General features: G+C 41.1%; 1 protein-coding gene across 1 annotated transcript in view; it reads left to right on the forward strand.

Moving 5' to 3' along the window:
* The window catches only part of Nsf (N-ethylmaleimide sensitive factor, vesicle fusing ATPase), a 146,461-nt gene that overhangs the window by 23,266 nt on the left and 107,057 nt on the right, over nt 1-16,138 (forward strand). The window contains exons 2-4 of the mRNA XM_038327691.1: nt 2,906-2,991; nt 4,838-4,937; nt 7,722-7,761. Of these exons, the coding sequence (XP_038183619.1) occupies nt 2,906-2,991; nt 4,838-4,937; nt 7,722-7,761 (226 nt within the window). The remainder of the gene's footprint in view (nt 1-2,905; nt 2,992-4,837; nt 4,938-7,721; nt 7,762-16,138) is intronic.

Raw genomic sequence — 16,138 nt, forward strand, 5'->3', positions numbered from 1 at the left:
ATCTGTCTACTTGTTTTTCTGAAAATTAATAAAAATGCATTACACTTTTCATAGTGCTAATAAATGTGTTCAGAAAAACTCTTGGAAGCTATTATGTGGATGAACTATTCCGTTCCTGGCTTTAAAACACACATGTTTGGGGTTTGTTTTTAGGTTGAGTGTGTTCACAGGTGTGGAGGTCGGGGAAGATTTCAAGAGTCAGTTCTTCATTCCCGTGTGGGTCGCAGGGATCACACTCGGGGTGCCAGGCTTTGGCAGCCAGTGCCTTTATCTGTTGAGCCACTGCCTTTTCAGCAGAACAGTCACTTCACAGTGGCACTGTTTACAGATACCCATTTTTGAAATGTAATATTCATTAGAGCAATGTTTTTTTTTTCCATTTTGAAAAGCATCTTTCTTTTATGGGGTGGTACAGGACAAGCTTTTGTTTATTTAGTATCTTTTTGGTAATACATTACTATGCTCTCTTTAGAAACAGTTAATAATGTTTGAAACAGTCACTTTTTATAAAAAAATTTGTAACTCATTGCTGTTTTCAAATTCTTTTTGTTTTGTTTTGTTTTAGTGACAGGTTTCTCTGTGCTTTAGGCTGCCTGGAACTCACTGTGCTGTCCAGACTGCCCTGGAAGCTGTAGTCTTCCTCAGCTCAGTGCTTGTGAGCCCTTGCCGAACCAGAGGGCCAGTCTGGTTCCCAGCGCCACACATGGTTGTCTGTGACTCCAGCTACAGGAGATCTGACCCCCTGTTCTGGTCCCTTAGGTATCCACGACACATGGCATCAATCCCACAGACTGACACATGTACCTAAAAATAAAATATTTTTTTAAAAAGAAATATTTGATAGTTGTTTCCTATCTCTATGTGGAGTATAGGAAAAGATTCAATATTGTAAAGACTTTGTTTAGATTAAATTGACCTCATTGACATCCGTACACCTCTTTGGTTCTGACCAACCTATAGCAGTGATTTACCTGTTAACAAGACAGTAGCTGCCGTTTTGGTTTTTGGTTTTTCCCCTTGTACTTGCACTTCAGGACCCTGTGTCTCTTCCCCTAGGAAAACAGCTGTTTGGGCACCTAATTAACATTAATAGTTTTGGGAAGTGCTGGATTAACTGGCCTGTGCATTTCGACAGATAGAGAAGTTAATCTTGTGTTATGAAAATTTCACAGTCCTGACACAGTTTGAGGGCTTTTTTAGTGTCATTAGGCCTGGAAAGCTTATCTTCAATAAATACTGTAAAACAAACATAAACGAAAGTACTGAAGTCATCTTGTGTCCCTTAGGATTGTCTTACAAACTCTGAGAACACATACCCCGCTTTAGAGACTAGCAACTGAGATAATGATACTAAAAGTGGCCCTTTAAGACTCAAGTTTGGATCCGGGTAGTGCTGGCGCACACCTTTAATTCCAGCACTCGAAAGGCAGAGGCAGGCGGATCTCTGAATCTGAGGCCAGGCTGGTCTACAGAGTGACTTCCAGGACAGCTAATGCTACACTGAAAAACCCTGTCTCAACAAACAAACAAACAACACACCATAACACACACACACACACACACACACACACAACTCCTAAAAACCTACTGTGGGCATGCACATTTATAATCCTAACACTCCAAGGCCAAGGGAAAGATCCATCAGTTCAAGGCCAGTTTGAGCAGCCCAGTAAGAACATGTCTCAATCAAAACATAAAAATAAATGCAAAAAATTAGGTCAAAGTGTATTATATATATTTAAGGGTTTGGCTTGAAGTTTGAAGAGTAAACAGCAATGACTACGGATGTTCACCAGAACGTCCTAGACAGGTCTGACAAAAGGGTTGCTAGATAAAACACTCATGAGCCCAGGAATTTAGCTCAGTTGGTGGAGTGCTCTCCTAGCATACATGGTGCCCCAGGTTCAACCCCCAGCACCATATAAACCAGGTACTGGTCCACTCTCATATTGCCAGCACTTGGGAAGGGGATTAGAAGTTCAAGGGTCAGCCTAAGGTAGCCATTGAGTTCCAGGCTAGCCTCATCTACATAAGGCTGTGCTTCAGAAACAAACAAACAAAAATTGTTATTTAGAAGAATGTTTGGCTAGTAGGTATTGTCCCAAAAGGCTGTTGGTTGTTGTTTTTCTTTTTGGATATGCCTTATAATTATTTTTGTTGAGAAATGTTTGGAAGTTTTTTTGTGTGTGTAGTTTTGGTTTTGTTTTGATTTCCCTTTCGAGACAAAGTCTTGCTGTGTAGTCCAGGCTAGCCTCAAACTTACAGTAATCTTCCTGCCTCAGGATGGAAGATGATTTTCTTTCATCTATAGGAAAAACAACTCATAGCCTCTTGGGATCTCTTATAAAAAGATGCTCTTTGTAACACCTTTTATCAGGTTTATTACTTGACTTTATTTCATTTTATCAGTCATGATTCTTTTCTGTGAAAGAGATAGAAAATCAATTCAAATAAACTTGAGCAAAATAAATTTATTGGCTTTAAGCAATAGTCCCGACTGGCCTCAAGGACTTACTTGGTTGTCAGGTCTGTGTTTCCAAGTGTGTATTCGTTGTCTGGGGGCTGTGCTTTATCCGGGACACTATTCTTATTTAAAGTGCAAAGTCTTCATGTAGTAGTGTTCCAGGGAAGAGTGCTTTCTTCCAGTGCTGTGAGGAGGGTAGGAGTGTGTGTGGCCGCAGAGGTCCTGTTTCCTGCAGTCACACAAGCCACAGTAAAGAGAGATGGGCAGCTTCCCAAAGGAAGGGCTTGCTGCTCCCCAGGAGGAAGAAAGGCAGGAGTTAAGATGGAGGAATGCTTGCTATAGCGTCTGTGGTGGTTGACAGTAAAGAGCAGGAGGCACGCCATGTTCTTTCAGGTTAGAAAGCATGGTTTAATCTTGTATTTCTAATCATTATTCTTACAGAGTATGCAAGCTGCGAGATGCCCTACTGATGAATTGTCTTTAAGCAACTGTGCAGTTGTGAACGAGAAGGATTACCAGTCTGGCCAGTGAGTTGCTCTCTGACTTGGTTCTTTGAACTTGCTAAGATTTATTTTAGAAACTTCCAAAGAATCACTGTAGGGAAATTACCTTTCATATTACCCTTGCCGAGTTAGAAAATGGAGATGAGAGTTATATGTTGTAGTTATTGCTATGTCAAACCTTGCTACAGTACACGTACTACATAGAGCCCTTTTAGAAGCCGATTTTCCTAGCGTAGGCACTGGGCATAGGGATCACATAGCGTGGTTGGTAGTCATCTTGCTCTGGAGTCACTTTGGCCAAGTTTGGATTCCAGCTCTGACAGTCACAAACTGATGACCATAGGGTAAGGCCTTGGCCATCTTTGTGTTCCTGCATCCTGATCTATAAAATGGGGGTGTGGTGAGGAACAGCTCACTCCAATGAAACATATTTTCATCAGTGCCCAGCATGTTAGCAAGCCCGCCATAATTTTCACTAGTGTGAGCTTTGTTACTATGATAATGTAACAGGTGCCAAAAGTTGAAGATTTACAAAACCCTCAAATCATTAAAGCAATTTTCATCACAATTTATCCTAACTGATTCACATCCCCTCCTGACCTTCTAAAGATTGTTGGCAAGCTCAATGCCATCTACATCAAAAGGCTGCCTAGGCTCTTAAGGAATTAACCTCAGCATGAGCTGGAGACAGTATTGAGCATTCTCTGATGCTAAATTGAAGGTAAGATTTTCAAACAAATGGACTGAGTGTCAGTGATCAATGGGAGAGTTTTATGGAATTCTTTCACATAATATAGTAGATATAAGGGGTTTGTGTCTTAGCAGCAAGTCAGTATATACACACACATACACACGTATAAACTAACTATAACATTAAAAAATACAGCATTGTAAAAACACCATTTGTTGAAAGATAGGTGGGTCAGGAGGTGACGCAATGACAGAGCTTGTGCCTGGTGTGTTTAGGCTCTGACAGATTTGTTCTGCAGCTATCCCCCATCCCCACTGTCATTTATATACAAAAGGTAGTGCTGGCCCATAACAAGATCTGGGGAGTCTATCTTAAAGGACTCATTAGTTTCCTGGGTAGAAGATTATCATGAGATGCTTTATATAATATGTATGTCATTGATAAATTATGAAGATTACCATGAGATGGCTTTATATAGTATATATGTCATTGATAAATTATGAATTGTCCAGAGGTAGAGGATTATCATGAAAAAAATGATCATGAGATGGCTTTATATAATTTTTTTTGTTTGTTTTTCGAGACAGGGTTTCCCTGTAGTTTCTAGAGCCTGTCCTGGAATTTATATAATATTTATGTTGTGGATAACATCTGATAACTTATGAATTGGTCCAGAGTTCTTTGAAATTTTGACATCTGTATGAAAGTTGATATATTTGGGAAAGTTTTCATTTTTAATAGCTGTTTTATACATGCTATCATAAATGTTCAAGCTTTGAGAGAGTCTGATGAAAGATTTAATAAATAACCTTAGAAACTAACCACCATCTCATAGCCTAGCTCTTCTGCCTTTGGTTCCCTTGTGTTTGTTTTATTGGGACGTGGGAAATCACCCTCAGGAATAGAATTCATCTTTCTTTTACTTACTAGCAGGGACTCTGAATCGCTGCTTCAGTCCCTGTTACCTGGAAACATCACCAAGTTGGTGTTTGAGCAGGATGTGTTTGGCTGGATTTTGTCTGGGCCAAGGAGTCTTTATGTCGAGAAGATATCTTGAGTTACAGTTCTTGAGAGTCAGGACTCTCATGTGATACCATGTTTCTGTCTGTGTGTGTGAAGAACACATGCAGAAGACATGTTCTTGTTGAGTTGGAGTCCTGACTATGCTCTGTGTTTCAGGCATGTGATCGTGAGGACGTCCCCCAATCACAAATACATATTTACACTGCGGACCCACCCATCCGTGGTTCCAGGGAGCATTGCGTTCAGCTTACCCCAGGTAACAACCCACAGTGTGTTTCCTTGCAGCCTAGATGTTTCGGCAGAGTTGATTCATGTCGAGCAAGCATGGCCCTAGAACTGTGGTGACTCATTGGAGACAAACACCTAGATTGTTACGTAAAGAAGTTAAAGATACGTTCTCTTTTGAAAAAGTGTTTTATTTTATTCATTTTGTTTTGAGGGAGGCACACAAGCCATAGTGGAGGTCAGAGAGCAACTGGCAGGAGCCACTCTATCATGTAGGCCCTGGGTCTCAGGTTCATGTCATTAGGAAGACACTAGACCCTTCTGAATCATCCCACTGGCCTTGAAGATACAGTCTTAATTGTCAATTATTTGCAACAGTATCTTTGTATTGCATTAATTTTTATTCTAATTTAAAAAATGTCTGACATAATATCAGTTAGCTCTCAGAAAAGAGCTAAATCCCAGGGTAACAGTAAATATATAAAACAACACCTCGTTTATCTTATTTATAAATTGACATCTAATAATAGAGGTTTTATTTTTTAATAACTTATTTAACTTTATTTTATGTACATTGGTATGAAGGTGCCAGATCCCCTGGAACTGGAGTTACAGACAGTTGTTAGCTGCCATATGGATGCTAGGATTTAAACCCCGGTCCTCTGGAAGAGCTGCCAGTGCTCTTAACTGCTGAGCTGTCTCTCCAGACCCAGAGGTTTTTTCTTTTTTTTCTTTTTTTTTTTTTTTCTTTTTTTTTTTGGTTTTTCGAGACAGGGTTTCTCTGCAGCTTTTTTAGAGCCTGTCCTGGAACTAGCTCTTGTAGACCAGGCTGGTCTCGAACTCACAGAGATCCGCCTGCCTCTGCCTCCCGAGTGCTGGGATTAAAGGCGTGCGCCACCACCGCCCGGCTGACCCAGAGGTTTTATAATGCTGTAGTGTCAGACCTAACCTGCAAAGAGTCATTGCTTAGATTACTGTCTAACTTCCTGGGCTTCTCCAGAGCTGGGAAGGTGGTGCGTGTAGTGGGTGGATTGTGCAGAATCCCCAGTGGCATTGCCCACTGCTCACTCAGTACCACAAGTGCCACCTGACACTGGCGAGCCCATACCCCTAACAATGTCAGTCTACATTTGTCTCTACAGATTGAAAGTTTGAACTATATGAGACCCTAGCTAGCTCTGTCTGAAAAATAAATGAACTGATTAATTAATTTAGTTTAGTAAAAGTTTGGGCAGTCACTGAGTTTGCCAGCTTTAAACAGTTCCAGACTAGCCAGGGCTACATATTGAGATCCTGTCTCAAAAAAAACAAAACAAATTCCTCCCAAGATACACTGCAAAGTCAGGCATTGTTTTAAGTACGCTCGAATGTGGTAAGTGATTCAGTTCTCAGGACAGCGCTGGAATCTGTCACTGTCGTCCAAAGACAGTCTTTGCAGGAGAATCCCAGAACCTCAGTGTAGCCACACTGTATCCCAAAGTCTAGGTTTGACTAGCATCATGAAATGTCATCTTGGCCAGATAGAAGATGGGATTTTATGAAGTGTCTTTTGGGAGATGTGGGCAGAGGAAGGAGTGTGACCCAGGGAAGGAAGTTGAAAGGGAAGCACTCATGGTGCATGTTCATGGTGTAGCAATCTCCCCCCCTCCCCCGAACCTCAGAACCCACTGTGGTCACACAAGTAGGCAGACCATGGGTTTTCAGCCAGAAGTTGTTTTTCTCAGCATTCTCTGGGGTGTTAATCAGTATTAACAGTTTAAATTTGTGTCACGGTAGCCCTTGAATTCTTACCTAGATGCAGTGTGTCCTGCCTCCTGCCAGTGTATTCAGGACTGGGGACTGGCTTTACGTGCTACAAAGGGTGATACTGACCAGTTTCTGGTTTGGGTTCCAGCTTAAGTTTCAGTGTGACAATCTGACTAGTTTTAGTTTAATTTCATGAATTGAATTTGTATTTGAGCTATTCTAACAAGTCATACAAAACTAATGGCAGCCATGCACTTGAAACAGAAGCAGCTGCTGGCATGAGGACAATGAGGTGTCTTAATTTGTCCAGAGCTTTCCATGCCGTGGCCAGCTTTGTTCCAGAAGGACACTCCAGGCACTGTCGTGCACGGTGGTGCACTGTGGCACGCACTAGGAAGGATTCCAAGTTCCAGGTCAGCCTGGACTATATAATGGAACCCTGTCTCAAACAACAGCAACAGCAATAAAAATCAAATCCCCAAAATTAAAAAAAAAAGCTTTGTACATTTTCTGTAAGGTTTAATATACATTTATTTCTGGATTATCTATAAAAAAAGGGACCATGATTTGGTTAGCTTAAAATAATAGAAAATTTAAATGATATAGAAAATGATAAAAAGAAAACAAAAATGGATAGAAATGAAAAAGTATTATTCTCTAATAGTCCCAAAAGGTAGGAGCTTGAAAAGGTACCCTGGAAGCAAGCTGCCTCTGTGGGCTCTGGGAAGGCTGGCTGTGCCCAGTTGGTGGTGGTGTTGGCAGTCCTTGGCTGGCATCTCTTCAGTTTCCACCTCTGGTAGTACATGACATGCTCCTGTGTCTAGGGTTTATCCCAGTGCAGTCTGCAAAGACCCTAATTCTAAATACAGTTAGATCCACAGGTCCTGGGGGCTAAAGACTGGCATTTGCGGTGTGGGTGGGTGTGGGGTCACAGTTGAGCACATAACAGCACCCTGAGTCTGGGCTTTATAGTGTCTGTCTGAAATTCACAAATCTTCATTTTTTTTTATGTCTCTGATTTTGATTGTTTTGATTTTAACAATTTTTTTCTCTCATTTATTTTTTTTAGCGAAAATGGGCTGGACTTTCTATTGGGCAGGAAATAGACGGTAGGTATTTTTTTTTTAAGCTACCTAAAGCTGATTTTCTGTGTTTTTTCATTCATTAATCTCTATATAGTTACTGATTATTAGGCTTTAACCCTTCATTCCCTCAGAGTAGCAGTGACAACTATGTAAGTAACAAAGGTGTGCCGGCCGTAGCCTGCCTCCTCTCTCAGTGAAGTGTGTCCTAAGAGCGTTACAGCTCATAGCCTTCTACCTGCTCGCTGGAACTGGAGCTCAGCTCCTCGCGCTTCAGGGGCAAGCATTTCGCTAGCTGAGCGAAATTTTTGTCTTTTAAAAAATCTTACCTTCCCTTTCTTCATTCACAGAATCTTAATAAATTCATTTTAACATATTTTCTCTTGAGTAGTTTGCTAAGTTCATTGCCTTTCTCATATCTCTGTCCTCAGGCTTAATCCTCTGACTTAGTTTTGAGGAGGCTGGTGTGGCTCAGTGCTAGCCTCCTGTGTTGATCTGACCTCTGTTGCTGCGATAAAGGTCATGACCGAAAGCAACTTGGTGTGGAAAGGATTTGTTTGGCTCACAATGTTGCTATCACAGCCCAGCATTGATGGGAGCCAAGGCAGAAAGTCGAGCAGGGCAGGAACCTGGAGGCAGGAACCACAGCAGAGGTCTGAGGAATACTGCTTAGGGGCTTGCTCTCCATGGCTCTCTAAGCTTGCTTTCTAACTGATTACCTGCCTGAGGGTGACACTGTCCAGAGTGGGCTGGGCCCTCCAGCATCAATCATTAGTCAAGAAAATGCCCTACAGATTTGCCTACAGGCCAGTCTAATGGAGGCACTTTCTCTTTGAGGTTCCCTCCCCCCAGATCACTGTAGCTTATGGTGACAAACTAACTGGCACACCTAGCACATATGTGCCGATGGCCCCCATATTGAATCCCCAGATCATAAAAAGCAAATAAGAAAAAACAAGATCACAGGTTGGAAAGATGGGTTCATGCTCATGAGCACAGGAGGACCAGTTCAGATCCCCAGCACCCACACCAATGTTGGGTGGGTGTGGTAGCCTACTTATGATACTAGCATTTGGGAGGGAGAGACAGTAGAGCAAACAGACAGACCAGCAGAATCAGTAAGCTCCAGGAATTACAAGACTGCCTCAATTAAATAAGGTGGAAATCAGTGAAGGAAGGTCTTCACATGTATGTGCATGTAAATGTCCCCCTACACACATGGTGCCCAGATATGTATATACACACCACACATGCATACACATGCAAAAACAAATAACAATGAAAAGCCCAAGATTTGTCTAAGCATAGATAGTTTAAATTGTGATGTGTGTTTTTGTGTGTATGTGTATGGTGTTTTTGTTTCATTTTGTTTTCTATTTCATGGATATTTGGGGGAAGACATCACAATTGAAATGGTGTGATATTTTGTTATATGTTGCTTTCTTTTTATAGTAACCTTGCAAGCAAGTATCTTTCCCATAGTCTCTGGGTAATATTATTGGTCTAGGAACATTTCTTTCTGTTATTATAGAGAAGTACAATCCCTTTGTGGAACATTTTTGAGGTGGAAGGGAAAGGTTGGTTGACATGGCTTGTTTCTCTTCCAGGGGACCCAGGATTAATTCATAGGACCCAAATAGAGGTTCACAACCCTTTGTAATCCCAGTCCCAGGGTATCTGATGCCCTCTTCTGGCCCCCAAGGGCTCTGTATGCATTGATGCATGGGCATACATAAAGGCAAAATACCTATGTGCACATTAAAAAAAAAAGGAAACAATTGGACTGGAATAATGGTTCAGCTAGGCTCACAACCAGTGTTTTTTAAAAGAGGAAAACGATTGATATGGCTATCTTAAGTCTTATTTATTTTTAGATAATATCTTTGTATCTCAATCTGTAGACTGCCATTTCGTCTGTCTGTCTGTCTTGAGACAGTCTCTCTTTGCAGCCCTAGCTGGCTGGAATTCACTATGTAGACCAAGCTGGCCTCAAACTAAGAGATGCTCCTGTTTTTGCCTTCCGAGTGCTGTGATTAAAGTCATGTACCACCATGCCTGGCTGAATTCCAAATATCCACTTTCCTGTCACTTGATGCTGTATTTATCTTGTAGGGGGGTGATTTTGCCTGGGTTTTGTCTGTGGTTATCCCTCCCACTCTCCTTTTCTGCTCCCCACTTCCCACAGTGGGAGCACTATGTGTTCCTATCTCTTTTCAAATAATTCAGTTTTCCTGGTGTCTTATGACTGTGGACTGTGTGTGGTATTATTATCCTCCTTGTTGCCATGATAGGGCCACTGTTATCTCTCAGCCCAGAGCTTTTGAAGATATTCTCAGATATAGTAGCTTTAACCTGGATCAAAGAAGATAATATCTGGGCCCGGTGGCGGTGGTACACACCTTTAATCTCAGCACTTGGGAGACAGAGGCAGGCGGATCTCTGTGAGTTTGAGGCCAGCCTGGCTTACAAGAGCTAGTTCCAGGACAGACTCCAAAGCTACAGAGGAACGCTGAAGATAATATCTGAGAGAAGCTGGTAAAGTCGTAGCCTGTTGTTCATCTCTCTCAGAAAAGCATCAGAATACCTGGGAGCATTTGCCTAGAACATGACAGCTGGCTTTTTTTTTTTCTGAGTTGGAGGGAAGGTAAGCCTTGAGATTACCTTTAGTTGGCTCTTTATTCATTGTGGAATCAATAAGAGGGATAAAAAAAATTGGATAAAAATGAAGGGGCTCAGACTAGGTAGGGGCATTGGATGGGACAGAATGCATAGTCAGTGCTTCCCATACTAGCCTGACAGGATTGCCTGGAAGGTTTATTTTTAAAAACAGTTTCACAGGCTCTTGGGGGAATCTGATTCATGTGTCCGTGTTTTTAACAGTCACTTCTAAGTGGTTCTTCTCAGCCACATTTTGGGAAACACTGACATAAGCGATTCCCTTAGCTATCACCTCTTCACCTGAGGCATAGTGCGAAGCTGGGACAGCAGAGGAGTTGGCACCCGAGCAATGTAGGCCAGTGTGTGAAGCCAGGGTTCCCTGTTCGTCAGAGATGGAGCCAAAACTTGGTGAAATACTTAATGAGGTCTGAATGTGGGACTGATTTCTAGTTTCCTTAAATTTATTTGTTTAAATGAAAGGGCAAGAATGTTTTTAAACTTAACTTCCAAAAGGTTTATTTTTTGTGTATGTTTGTGTGCCTGCATGACTTTATGAGTGTATGTTCACCTACATGCATGCTGGGACCTTCGGAGACCGAGGGCGTTGATGCCCCTGGAACTGGAGTTCTAAGCAACTGTGAGCTGCCAAGTGTGGATGCTGGGAACTAAACCCAGGTATTTGTCTTAACCTCTGAGATATCTCTCCAGCCCTTAAAGTTAACTTTCAATACAGTTGTTTTCTATTTGAAAAAGTATATGTGGTGATTTGGATGTCAGTGGCCCCCACAGGCTCAAATATTTGAATGCTTGGTCCTCAGTTGGTGGAACTGTTTGGGAAGGATTAAGAGGTGTGTTGGGGAAGATGTGTTACAGGGGGCTAGCTTTGAGGTTTGAAAAGCCCATGCCCTTCCCAGTTACTTTCTCCCTACCTTATGTTTGTGGAACAGAATGTAAGTGCTGTTACTGTCTCTCTGCCTCTGCCATGCTCCCTGCCATGATGGCCATGGACTCTGGAATTGTGAACCCCCAAATAAAATGCTTTCTTCTATAAGTTGTCTTGGCCATTGTGCCTTATCAAGCAATAGGACAGTAACTAAAGACATTATGTTGTCAAGTTTGATGGGTTAAAATACAGATTTTATGGCTGACAGTATGTTACAAAAACAGTTTTCTTCTACCAGAAATGGATTATTGTCTAGAATCAGATTTTTTTTTCTTTTCTGAGAAAAGGTTTCTCTATGTAGTACTTGCTATCTGGAACTCACTGTGTAGACCAGGCTGGCCTTGAACTCACAGAGATCTGCCTGCCTCTGCCTCAAGTGCTGCCATTAAAGGCATGCACTACCACCACCCACCTGAGTGTCGGATCTTTAGAGAGGCGAATCAAGGAGACTTCATGGGTCAAACTGTAGTCAAGTGATTGAGCCACACTAAGGCAGGTCAGGCAGATGTGTGAAGCACGGACTGGGGCCTGGCTGATGTGGATGGTGTGGTCCTAAGGGAGGAGCTGCTAATCAGTGCTGGTGGTGATGCACATGTGCTTTGGAGAAAGGTGATTCAGGGATGCTGGGCATGGGAGTCCTAACTGTGAGGTTCTGGAGATACATCAGTCGTTTTAATGTGAGTGTTTTCTGGAAGGGTCACCTCATGTGCCATCTTTCTGTCTGACAGTGTCATATTGTATCAGACTTAATTCAACTTCCCTGAACCTGGAGTTACAAACAGCTTTTAGACGACACGTGTAGGTCCTCCCTAAGATCAGCCAGTGCCCTTCACTGCCGAACCATCTCTCCAGAAGTTGGAAGAATCACTTTAATTAGTACTATATTTTTTAAAAAGTTCATCACCTTCTGCTTTGTTCCCGTGTGGAACTTTCAGACGGCTAAGTCTTTGGGACTGGCCATGGTGCTGCCCTCATGGGCACTGTCCGTGGTGCTGACCAAGCCTTGGCTAATGCAGCAGCTTGGTTTTTGCTATTTAGGAACATGACTTTAAATTAAAATGAGTTTAATATATACAGTTTATTGATGATATTTTAATATACACATTAAGATTTCTCAAGTTGAAGATACTACATATGCATGTGAATGTACACACATGCATACATATTATTATACTGCTTTGGAGCCTTTAATGCCCAGCATGGTATCACAGTTTACAAATATATGCAATATATTTGTCATTCAATATTTTAGAGGCTATATATCTTTATTAAAGTATATAAAGTTTTTATTCTAATAAAATTGCTATATAGTGTTTCACTTATGAGTTTACTGCATTTCGTTCCTTGTTCTCCTACTGATCAGGGTCTCTCAGTGTTTGGCCATTTGCAGATGATGCCATGGTGAGTCTCCCTGTAGATCTCACTTTAGACAAACATTCAAGGGTGTCTTCACAGATACCTGTAGTGGGATTACCGACTCATTTGTTTTCATAATGTTTCAAGCTATAAATATTTTACTACATGGGAAGAAATGAATCTATCTTTCTTATAAAAGTTTTCAACATATAACTATAACCTATAATTGCTACAAAACTTATCAAGGGACCAAAACATCAGAATTGGAGTCAGGAGAGTATTCTAAAACTTTTGGCCAAAACTTTGAATTTATTCTTCCATCTTTAAGTTCATTTTCCAGCCCTTACTTGGACTCTGTTATTTTGTTTACGAAATATTTAAAACATATTTGTCCTCATTTAAAATGCCAAGTCAAAGAATAAAAAAAGTGATTACACAAGCAATTCCATTAAAAGAATTACAGAAAATCTTTGTGCATAACTTGAGTGGCTGTTAATACATAAAGTAAGTTTAGAATAGAATTTGGTGTTTTGCTGATTGTTAAGACTTACAATCCAGTCTTCTTGGTGAAACTTGTGGCAGTTGAAGGCTCAGAGAGATTAAATGATTTATTTAGATTCTAGCAGGCTCTGTTGATATGCAGACTCAGAATTCCTTTGGAGAGAACATATTCATGAACCACTGGAATCTTTGTGTCAGCTATTTCATTTGAAAACCATCCAGTGGCTCTTTCATTTCATGCCTTACTATTTGACCAGTGTACCTCATAAATGAACCATACTCCATCTAAAATGAATGTTAAAAATCTATTTTTTGTATGTTTTTAAGATTTATTTTTTGAGGCAGGAGAGATAGCTCAGCCGTTAAGAGAATTTGTTGCTCTTGCAGAAGACCTGAGTTTGGTTTTCAGGACTCACTTCAGCCTGCTTGCAACTGCCTGTAACTCCAGCTCCAGGACCTCTGGCCTCTGAGGGCACTGGCATGCACACGTACATACACATATGCAGACAGACATGCACAGATGTACTATACACATAATACAATAAGTCTTAGAGTTAATTTTTCTTTTTTGACAGTTTTATAGATACATAATTTTAGTCATTCTTGCCCTCCCGTTATCATCTCTCATCTCCCTTCCCTTTCTTCTTTGAAATAGTTCTCCCCAGCAGCTCTTAAGATACACATAATAGAATTTTTTAAAGATTTATTTATTTATTATGTATAGTGTTCTGCGTGAATGCCAGAAAAGGACACCTGATATCATTATAAATGGTTGTGAGCCACCACATGGCTGCTGGGAATTGAACTCAGGGCCTTTAGAAGAGCAGCCAGTGCTCTTACTCTCTGAGCCAAATATCCAAATATCCAGCTCCATAATAAAATCTTAAAGAGTTTATTTTTTTTTCTTTGGCTGTTTCCTAAGGTATATGATGAAGGATGAAGTTTAGCCATTCTTGCTCCCCTGTTATTCCTTTTATTCTCATTCTTCCCTCTCTTCACAGAAACCATTCTCCCCAGCAACTCTTTTACTTTCGTTCTGGGGTGTGTGTGTGTGTGTGTGTGTGTGTGTGTGTGTGTGTGTGTGAGAGAGAGAGAGAGAGAGAGAGAGAGAGAGAGAGAGAGAGAGAGAGAGAGAGAGAGAGAGACCACCTGAGTTTGTTTAGGGGTGTTTGCATTAGCATGGTTGGGGGTTAGTTACTGGAGCAGGGACAACTTATCCATGACTATCAACTGATGAAAATGATACCCCTTCCCCCAGCTCTCATCAGCTGTCTGTAGTCCTTTCAGGACTACAGGTTGGGATCCTGTGAACCCTTCCTTCTTCCATGATAAAAGGTTCAAGGACCTTTAATAAATAAACATTTATTTATTTAATATTTGTATAGGTGTGTGTCATGGTGTACATTGGAAATCAGAGGAGAACCAGTGAGATTCAGTTTTTTTTCTCCTGCCATGTGGGTTTTAAGGATTGAACTCAAGTTGCCAGGCCTAGCAGTGAGTGCTTTTGCCCCTGAACTACCTTGCTGGCCCAGATGTTCTTTTGCACTGTATCTCCATATCCTCTGTCCCTTTCATTCTTTCTACCCCATATTCTTGGAAAAAGATCCAAAAAATTACTTAAAGATTTTTTTATGTTTAATCATGTGTATGTGTGTCTGTCAGTGTGTGGGTATGTACAGGTAAGAGAAAGTGCCAGTGGCCAGATCACTAGACCCCCTGGAGTTAGAGTTAAGAGTGTGGGTCACCTGATATGGGTGTTGGGAATTGAATTCAAAGCCTATTGCTTAGCCACCTAGCCCACTGCAGCCCCTTTATCACCTGTCTTATGAGCACTGTAGAGACAAGTATTTGGTGTGATTGGGGCTGGAAGCTAGTCAATTGCAAGGCTGGTTAAAGGCCTTTTCCTGAAGCTTTGGTCTGTGGACTAGAGTACTGTATTTCTTTTGTGTGTAAATGTCAGTCATGATTTCTATATGGGTTTCTTTGAAATGGAAGGAGAACTTGGACCTTTTGAAACATGTGGGAGACCATGTTTAAATACTTTTAGATTTTAAAATGTTATCATTTTGTTTGTTTATTTTATGTATGTGGATGTTTTATTTGCATGCATGTTTGTGTGTCATGTGTGGGACTGGTACTTGTAAGGGCCAGAAGAGAGCATCAGACCCCTGGAAACTGGAGTCACAGATGGTTGTGAGCCACTGCATGGATGCTAGGAGTTGAACCTAGGTCCTCTGGAAGAGCAGTAAGTGCTCGTAGCTTCTGAGCCATAACTCCAGTTCCTCTGTTAGATTTTGTATGGATTTTATCCATAATCTTCTCTATTTTTTGTTCTTGCCTAGGTGATGTTTTCTTTTTAAAGAGCAAACTAAAAGAGTTTCCCACTATTTTATAACTTCAATTATAGTGTTAATCCCATCAATCAAGAATAAGACCACTACCACAGTTTAAAGCTAAATTTGAAACAAACTTAATTGAATACTGGCCAGGTAGATGGACTCTGGCCATGTTCATACCCAGGTTCCCAGGAAATGGCCCAGAATCAAGTATGACAGGGGCTTAAGAAGGAAAACCCATAACTCATTACATTTCCCATCAGGCCCAGTCATGGACAAACATATATCCTGACATTATACCCTGCCTACGGACATCCCACACACATGGGATCAAGCATATCCTGTGCAGATGGACTAAGCAAAATTGTTTAGGGGAGTGAAAACATATGGCTTATTATTGCCCATAAACAATAACCTCTAGCATTTCAGAAACTATCTGTCCTTGGGCAAAGGACTTTCAGATCAGAGGCGTTTTTGTCTCATAGATCTCTATGGAATAGTAATTAAAACTTAAAATCTAACTTTGGCTCCAACATCCTTCCCTTCAGTTGTATTCTGAGACAAATCCTTGACTCTGTGATGAGTACCTGTTTACATTGGGATCTAATAA

Source organism: Arvicola amphibius, chromosome 4 (genome assembly GCF_903992535.2).
Source record: "Arvicola amphibius chromosome 4, mArvAmp1.2, whole genome shotgun sequence".
NCBI lineage: Eukaryota > Metazoa > Chordata > Mammalia > Rodentia > Cricetidae > Arvicola > Arvicola amphibius.